General features: G+C 39.4%; 1 protein-coding gene across 1 annotated transcript; it reads left to right on the top strand.

The window, feature by feature from the left end:
- Positions 1-1454: 1454 nt before the first annotated feature.
- On the top strand, positions 1455-9272 carry LOC145484082 (WD repeat-containing protein 25-like). The gene is made up of 5 exons (XM_081462695.1): positions 1455-2402; positions 3081-3211; positions 3673-3843; positions 5181-5321; positions 7650-9272. Exons 1-5 carry the CDS (start codon positions 1556-1558, stop codon positions 7869-7871), a joined length of 1512 nt encoding a protein of 503 aa, XP_081318821.1. The 5' UTR covers positions 1455-1555; the 3' UTR covers positions 7872-9272.
- The last annotated feature ends 569 nt before the right edge of the window (positions 9273-9841 follow it).

Genomic DNA, 9841 nt, shown 5'->3' on the forward strand with positions numbered 1-9841 from the left:
AATGTACAGCTCATGTAAAAGAAGCATCCGTCGGAACACAACTTGGTCAGCAATATATGTAAGCTTACAGCGGAACATACCTAAATTCGACACTGTCTTACTTCACTCAAACTGGAGCAGCTTACGACGAAAATACTTAAGCAAAATTCCAACAGACGTAAACGCGTTGAGTTGTGGGCCAAAAACATGAAAAATTTCGGGAATTTCGGACGCCTTTTCCCCCGCGCGACATCCGCAAAAATCCTCGCAGCATGTACGCGCGTGTGCCGTAGGCGATGGCGCAATTTGTTCTAAAAATAGAATTATTGTCCCATATCATGGGGACAACCCCAATACTAGAAATGGCGCGCGCTTACGGTCTCCGTCCCCGATTATGGCTCCTGCTTTCATTTACTTGAACACTTAAGGTGGCCGAACACAGTTTTCGCGCGCGCTTTTGCTGATGCAATTGAGCGCGCACACAAGGATTTCAAAGAGCGATCATTTTATTTACTCAACACCCGCACTATCTGTGCTATTTTCTCTCTATTATTGAACGCAGTGTATTGATGGCTTTAGTCTTTTATTACAAAGATATGTTAGAAAAGGTAACGACGCAAAGAAACCAGCAATTCTCAGCTTTCTCTTTGTTACCGAAAGACGCCAGTTAAATGCAGCGCATGCGCAGTTGCTCGAAAAATTGAGACCGATTGCTTTTGCAGAAACTTGCGGATTTTTGACGATTCAGTCGTTAGAATTTCAAGAAATTTGGCAAAAAAATAGTTCAGAAATCACGTGAATGATCTATCGCAAAAAATCTGAATTTTGACATAGGGAATTTTTAATAATACAGAACATGCAGTGAAAACGATTTACGGCGAATTACGAAAATCGCCTATGTCAAAATTTTATTAGAACAGTGTTGACTGAAGGGATTTAATGTCAATTCGTAGTGGGCAAAAGATGAAACAAATCTAACGACTGGATTTTTTTTAAATAAACAAGACCATTTTTTAAGCCTTGTTTTTAACCAGCCCCGTTGCCATGGCAACAGCACACACCTGAGCCAAAATGCGAGAATAAACTTTTCTGTGGTTAACCTTGACTCTTGCAAAAAACGAGCGCCAAAGCATAAATAGCTTAAAAGTAATGGTGAATTAAGCATAGGCTCTTGAGAACTGTGTTCGGCCACCTTAAATAGAGCTACAAAATTGCCAATGTTGATGCTGAGAAAAGTACCGGTAGTTCCTTGTAAACAAAATACTAGCTCCTGAAAATACCAATTGCCACAGCCAGGATGAAAAACATACCTTACTTCAGACCAAAAGGGTCAAAATCCATACCTTTATAGACCAAAACTACTCAAAAACCATACCCCTTGGGGCGGCACCCACCTAGATAGCCGGTGTAACGAAGTTTCCGGGGTACTAAACAAAGTAGTTCCGGGTCACTGTAGCTTCCGGGTTCCTTAACCATACCTAGAGAGACTGGGGACAAACATGGAGGATGCTGTCTCGATCTGCTGCGTTCATAGTCTATACATCTCGTTATAAACGCTGCAAGATTCTAGCGAGGTATGGAGAGTTTGTGTGCTTACGATAGCAGTTCATCTTCTGACGGCAATGACGAATCACCGAAAAACAAGAAACGAAAGGCAAGCTCAATAGAAGTTGACAGAGGCAATGGTCGTGGACCGAATATCGGACAACGAAGGGATAAATTACTTAAGTCTTCTTTCGAACCTTCAAATGCTAGAGGAACGTTTGTAAGTACTATTTCGGTATCAAAACCATTACCATCTTTCAGTGCTTTGAACTATAACAGTGGCTTATCAGATCGCCTTGGTGATGATCATAAAACGCATTCGCAGGGGGCTGGCAACCAAACCAAGAAAACTCCAGCTTTCATCGAATCAGTGACAAGGAAAACACATACAAAGTCGAGCATTTCGGGACTTAGCGTGAAACCTTATGTGTCTAAGAGAGAAAGAGAGAAACTAGCTCAAGAAAATGCCTTAATTACGGCTTCAACATTTTCAACGAATCCTCAGTTGGAAGAGATTGATTGTGATAATACTTTGAAAGGTGTTGAGTTAAAATCTGAGATAAAAACTGACATTTCTAGCATTAAAACTACAGGCGCAGATCATATATGCAGACCACCAAGAAAGCTACATCTAAATCTTGAAGGGCATTCACAGGGAGTCAACTGTGTCAGATGGAATCCAGTAGAAAGCAATTTGTTGATTTCTGCATCAATGGATCATGTGGTGTGTGTTTGGGACACACACAAAGGTGGAGTCTGTGCCCGAAGATTCACACGCCACAGTGAAGCAGTCAAAGATTCCAAGTGGAGTCTGTGTGGATCGCAAGTCTTGACATGTGGTTATGACAAAACTGCAAGACTTTTAAACTTGGAAACAGGTAGTGACAGTGGTAGTGATATTACGTAGTTAGAGCAAGTAAGTTGCAGACTGGCAAGGAGTGGAAGGGTCATGAGGAAGAGAAAGGGAGCTCCTAGACTGCATGCATGCAGTCTCCATATATTTTTCCTTGAGCTACTGATATGAGGAATAGCAAGAAGGCACATTGTGCGGTTCCAAAAAATATCCATGACCACCCAGACAGTCAAGGGGCCTCAATATCCAAAACTTTTAAAGGAGGGTTTGAAGATACTGAAATTTCTGTAGAAGTGGAGGGGGAGGGGATTCAAACTAAAACCCCTTCTGTAGAGAGGCTGGGAGAGCACAATGCTTGCTTGAAGCCTGCTGAGCAATGAGAACTGAATTGTTGATCTTAATTAAAATTTTTATTACCTATCCAAATTCTTTTTAGGATGCTTTTGTTAGTTGTTGATTCATAATTCTATCTCTTGGGCATTTACAGAAGAGTAGTAATAGATTGTAGTGATTTTCAGAATGTGGGGCACCAGAAAGATTTTTCACTGGTGCATTCATGTTGTTTGTACAATAACTTTAGAGGGTTTTTTTTATTACTTCAAAGGCCTGGACTATTGCTGAAACCATACCTGGACATCAAGTGCATTACATTGTAAATAATGTTTATAATTGAATTAATTAAAACACTTGTTTTTTTTGACAGTTCAGGAAATCAAAGTGTTTCCACACAAGAACTATGTGACTTGTGTTGAGTTTCACCCCACAGACCCCGCCCTGTTCTTAGCTGGGACATTTAAATCTGCCATTCTTTGCTGGGACACAAGAACTGGAAATGTTAGTATGGAATAGTTGAAAGGTGCATCGTCATATCTGAAGCTGTTTTCTTGCAAAAGCCCAAAACACACTTTGATCATTGGGAAACCAACCAAAAATGTTAATTATTTTGCAGAACCGCTTAAGTGACTGTGACAGGAATTTTTTTGGCAGGGAGGTCACTGATAACAGACCACAATATAGACACATCGCGGAAAATGTGGTGTTTTGTATTTTTCAAGCCTGGTTTTTTTCTTTTGAATATGCAAAAATTATAACGATTTTACAATGCAGTCTTCCATTATTCTTTTAATTTGCAGAGAAAATCAGTTTTTGATTTTCATATATAAACTGCAATAATCAATCGTGTCTTCCTATCTTTATCTGCAGTTCAAATGTATGATCTCTCATATATTCTTTTTTAACTAGTGTTAGTGAATTGTTTGCCTAATCTTGATGGCAACTGTGATTTTCATCAACAGGTGGCATCAACTTACTCAGCATTTTTGGGTCAAGTACAAGACATGGCATTTCTTCCTGGAGGAGATGAATTTATTTCTGCTGCTGAGGTAGTCAGGCGGAATTCCACAGACAAAGGAATCATGGTCTGGGATTTTAGATCGACCGCAATATTATCCAATCAGATTTACCAGGTATGTCAATGGCAAGCCAGACCAAACAAGCTTAGTCAATACAGGAATTTATTATGATTTTTGAAAACACACAGTGAAGCCCTGGCCAAACAATCAAATTGAACCATTTTCACTCTTGAGCCAACAACACCCAACATATGGCAACACGTCGCAATGGGTGGCCAAATGTGCTCAACATGTTATACCCGACAATGTTGTGCATGTGTTGTGTTAAAATGTTGCGATTGTTTGGCTGGGTCTTAAGAAAGCTTACCTCAAAACTGTACAAGCTGCTGATGTGATGATGGTGGAAGCAAAGATAATTTACATTTTGATGATGCTTTCTGAAAGAAATAGAAAACATTTTGCCTGTGTTTCTATTGCATTTTAGTATAAATCTACTAGCATTCTATCACGAATCCCATTCTCTAATTGGCTATGCTACTCACTAGGTATTCTGTGATAGATAGTGAGTAGCGTAGCTGTAAGCTCTTGTTAACAAAATGACAGCTGCTTCTTGTCGTTTCAAAGTGTCTGAAGAGGATTTAAATAAAATTTTGAACGACTAGTAGATTTATACTAAAACAATTAGATTATAAGCTAGAGATTTCTATCACATGATAGTTGACTCGGGCTGCACCCACGTCAACTATCACGCAATAGAAATCTCTAGCTCATAATCTAATTGTTTAATAGCACAAAGGTTTAGGAGAACTCAAAAAAGCTGTAGAAACACTTGCCTGTGGCTTGTGCTCCCACAGCATTTCTTGTTCATCCAAACTTTCACTAGTATTTGTATATAAAATTTCAAAGGAAAATAAAACTTGGTAGTTGCTGATGTAGAAAAATGTAAAAAAAGTGTCATCACGTCAAAAAACACATTTCAGGCATAGCCTTTCTTTATAGCCGTTATTTTGTGTTTCCATAGTGAATCCCGAGTGCCACCCCATTTTGTTATGTACTGAACAGCGTCAATTCAACCCCACCAACTATTTGATTGCAAATACAGAGGAACCCCCCCACCCAATTAACAACTGCATCCAACCAATAAATCAAAATTACTTACTTATCTTCAGTTTAGCTTGCTATGTTTAATTTTACCTTATCATTTCCAGGGGGGGGACATCTCATTCTCTTCTTTATGATTATTAGGGGGTGGGAAAGGTAAAAATATTCTGATAAAGAGTGACGGTCATTATATATTGCAGGGCCTATTCATAAAATCTCACCTTCCCACCCCATGGATATGAATAGTCCCTAGTCATTTCCAAATGAATCTGGATGAAGTGTCTGTTGAAGACGGTTATGAATTAATCGCTGGCTATTTCTGCAGTCATTTGTTTCCGCTTTTGTTTTAGGAGGCCTTCACGTGTACTTGTTTAAAAGTCCATCCAAGTGAATCTCATTTTGTGGCACAGTCAAACGGAGACTACATTGCCTTGTTCTCAACAAGAAGACCTTACAAGCTGAACAAGTTTAAAAGATACGAGGGCCATAAGGTAATGATACAACACAGCTAAGATCAATGGCTGAGTCGTCCCTAGTCTCCTCTCAGATATGAAAAAATGAAAGACACTAGCGGGATGACAGGAAGTCGAGTGTTTTTGTTCTTAAGCACCTTCCCGTCATCCCCCGCGTTTTATAATTTTCTCACAAGAGTCGACTGGGAACGAGTAAGGATCAAAAGTCCCAAGAGACCGGGACCACGTAGTGCCGTTGCCCCACAGCTGCCCCTGGGATAGCCCCGTAGCCCCGTAGCCAAATATGTCTTTAATTTTTGATGCGAAAACGAGAAAATAAAGGAAGCGAGAATGACTGCGTAACCGCATATCAAGGCTTTTTAAGTCATACAGCTTCGCGTTGGCCAAGTACTCTGCAGTTACTCCGCATGATTGGACAACTGAAAGATGTTAAACCACACTTTACTAACAAAATCAATAGCAAAAAAACTACTTCTTAATCGCTTTTCCTCGAAAATATCTCGTTTCATTAACAGGAAGTCTAGAAAGTTTAGAAGGGTGTTTAAAGAAATTTAAAGTGCAAAAGAGATTATTACTGATGATTTAGCTGCTACTGCTCTAACGGGGGAGAAGGAAATACGTCTAAACTAAAATAGGTCTGTAATACCGTTACCTGAAAACATTCATTGCAAAAAAAAAAAAAAAAAAAATGACTTGCTCAAGCTTTGGTACCCACCAATGTGCTAACCTTTTCAATGCAGCTTCCGGTAATGGTCGTTTCAGGAAGGAAGTCTTTAAAGAAATCCTCCTTGTTATCAGGTTGCGAAGTTTCTGCAAACAAATGACGTTTTGTTTTAACCATCACAAAATGCATTCTAGTTTAAAATGAAAGAATTGTTTTTCTTTCCTAGGCCTGTAGTTGTAGTTGTTTAAAATCCCAAACCATAAACGCAACGTAACAGCACAAGAGCGGTTTTTCGATAAGTGTCTTAAACCCCAGACCAAACCAATAACTTACCAATTGGACTACTCAATCAATCTCAAACCGCGGTAAAACCAAACCAAAACCGAAACGAAAATAATTGTCCGATTTCACAGAAACCAGTGAAACTATACAGTGAAGGCGGCGATTGGTGGATTCTCGGGTTTAAATTTAAAGTTTAGTTAGGTTGTGAGAAAAAAAGAGAGGAACCTAGTTTTAAAACGCAAGGAAATCTTACCGTGTGGTTTAGCAGGATATGTAAGGCATGATAACAACCAGAAAATCAACAGCGCCGCAAGCGGAAATGACAACTTCGCGCGTACAACAAAACGTTTTGCCTCGTGCGATGAACACACAACTTGTTCGTTCCACGAAAAAGAGCGAAGTGAAAGTTTGACGTCACAATAAGCGTTTATGACGTAGCATGCACGAGATGAGTTACGCTGGGCTCATACCCGGACCAGATTGCGAATGGTTTTGTGAAACAAGCTTATTTAATGGCGTACTTTTGTTGTATCTTGTTTTGGCAGGACTTAAAGAAAACGGAATAATTTGATTATATTATGATTTCATGTATTATTTTATTAGTCGAAGAAGTACGCTGGTATGTCTGGTATCTCCGGTATTTTCAAGTCTACTGTACAGAGATGGTTTTCGCTCATTCTTAGAGCTTACAGAGTATTGAGGCGTAACTCGCGCAAGAAATATTTAAGGACGTTCGTGCTAATTGTTTTTGCGCATCCTTACTGCGCACGCAAATTCACACGCCACGTCATGCATGCGCGCTAAGTAATAAAATGAACAGTGATAGGGCAGATGGCCATTGGTATAGCTTTGCCTGGATTTAACGATCTTGGACGTTCGAAGACCCCTGTTTTTCTTTTGATGGATCATTTTCTCTACCGATTTTCTACGTTTAGCGAAAAAATGAAGAAGTTTGAATTTTTCGCATCGAATTCCGTTCTTATTAGCTTTTCGTTTATCTGTGCGGCGGTTCCAAATGCCTCTTGAAGGATTAAGATTTGTAAACACGTTGGCAACACAATTTTGGAATTAAAGCAACGGATTCACTTAAACAAAATATTACTGGGATAGTTTGTCTCCGTTGATTCAACTTTGATATTTTAAGCTAAAAACCCTGGAGACCATGCTGATTTACGCGCGCCAAGCGGACGGAGACTTGCTTAAAGCGAATAGGTTTAATGTACCAGGAAAAGACATTGAAAGAGTTAAAAAAAAAAAACAAACAAACAAACAAACAAACAAAAAATCGTTTCAAACCCTCAGATCAGAAGTCGGCGAGAGGGGAGTGACTGTTATTCGTATATTCTGCGTATTTTGTCACACGTTCGATTAAACCTAATCAGTAATGTTTTTGGTTTCAGGTTTGTGGTTATCATATTGGATGTGATTTCAGTCCTGATGGTAGAATAGTCTCCTCTGGGTCAGCGGATGGGAAAATCTTTTTCTACGATCATTTAACGTCTCGTGTGATTAGAACACTTGATGCTCATTCTGCACCATGTATGGACGTGGCTTATCACCCCACCCTACCCGGTTGTGTAGCAAGCTGTGGGTGGGGTGGGCAAGTTAAAGTTTGGACATGATGAGCGATTTGTACAACCATTAATTAAATAACAGCTTCAATAAAGACAAACCGTATATCTTTACCCTTTGCGTTGTTATACTGAGGCACGAGGGAAGTCCCAATGTAATCCTTCATTGCTTTAGCTTGGTTATTATGAAATGAGTTTTCTAGTAATGATAAAGGTCGCTCTAATGTAGCACAAGAGGGTTGAATTAACAAAACCTCTTGGCACGTGCTGTGTGTAATGTGAGTTACTGCTGTCCAGATTTCTGCTGGCCTGCGTAAGGGCCCCAGCCGTCAGCCAGTTTTTGTCACTACTATTGCCTCAATATTATGCTCAAAATAATGCCGCCTTAATGCATAAAATCCCACTACAGGGTGTAGTCCATGGCGCACAATTTATGATCCAGACATGTAGGCCACTTTAAATTTCAAGCTAAAACCCGACATCGCAAGAATCGCGAAACGTGCGATATCGGTTTTTCAAGTGAAATTTAACATGGAATTCACGAGTCAGGTTATGAATTTTCCTTGAATGCTGCAATATCTAACGCGTGCTCGAGAAAAGCCATTCCAGTTGAATCAACTGTCAAGACTGTCAGGAGTCGGCGAGTAGAAATCCAGCTAGAATCAGAAAACTTTACTTTTTTTGGCTTCGTGGACGGCGACAATGAAAACATGTTTAACAGGTCATTGCTTGTAATTATTTGGAGTTGTTTTGTTGTCGCTCCAGTACAATACTAGAACAAACATGGTTAACACGCTTCGGTCAGCGACTCAACGACAGTGTGATTGTTCTACCCTCGGTCACAGTCACATTGACATATTTGCACGAGTGTGGCTCACTTCCGCCTGACTTTAAAAAGAAATATCAATTATAGCTTCTTTTCGGATGAATTGAAATGACCGTGGCTTAACGTTCTGTATTGCCAGCGGACATTAAAGTCATTTCAGTAGACTAGCTCTGATCAGCTTCGGTTTTCCTACATCATTCATTGGACTCATTTACACTCATTACGTCATCGACAACAACCTACCGTATTGCCTTCGGTAAATAAAATAATCCTTATAAATAATTGAGAACCCAATCGTGATAGGTAACATATAGGTCGTCTTGATTCATAGCTTTGTTTTCTTCAGTGCAGCCGTTCTGAATGCAAATTTGGAAATCATGTTTTTCAGTCAAGAATTTTCCAGCCTGGTGTGTATTATTTTACAGTTTTTTTTTATTATAATTTTGTGTACTTGATCAAAATTTACTGAGGAGTGGAGCCGAGTGACAATCCGTGTTCCGCCGAGCCGTGTTCCGCCTATAGGTTCATTTTCATGCAAATCAAACTCATTTTCATATGAAAGGTTTGCACGAGGACTCGTTTATTTGAAGCAAGAGGTACCAAGTATCGGCTGATCACATCGTGAAAATATGTGACCGTGAGAAAAACAAACAGTGGATGTGAACGTGAGAAAAACAAACGCAGAGTGGATGTGAACGTGAGAAAAACAAACACAGAGTGTTTCCTTTTGAGACCTTTTGAGTATGTCTGTTTGTTTTTCTCACGATCACATATTTTCACGAGTGTGGTTCACCATTACCTATGTTTACTTTTAATCTTGTCTGTCTGACTTGAAAAGGAAATATGCAATCAATTTTAGCTTCCCTTCAGATACATTGAAATGACCGTGGCTAATCACGCCGTATTTTCAAGTCATATAATAAGCCATTGTACACTAGATCTAAGCAGCCTTGTTTTCCCAAATCATTCACCCATAAGTCGACTTTGTCTCAGTTTTTTGCTTGTTTAGTTTAGACTACGCTAGACACTCATTATGTCATTAGCAGAATGCACCTGCACATAGTCACTCACGAGTGTACTGTTATGTGTATTGTTATACATTGTATGCTAGCGACTTCGACATGTTAATAAAGTCCTTATCTTGTATGAAAAAAAAATTAGATAAATAATAGAATCAAACATATTTGTTCAAAAA

The sequence above is a fragment of the Orbicella franksi genome, chromosome 4 (genome assembly GCF_964199315.1).
Source record: "Orbicella franksi chromosome 4, jaOrbFran1.1, whole genome shotgun sequence".
NCBI classification, from domain to species: Eukaryota; Metazoa; Cnidaria; class Anthozoa; order Scleractinia; family Merulinidae; genus Orbicella; species Orbicella franksi.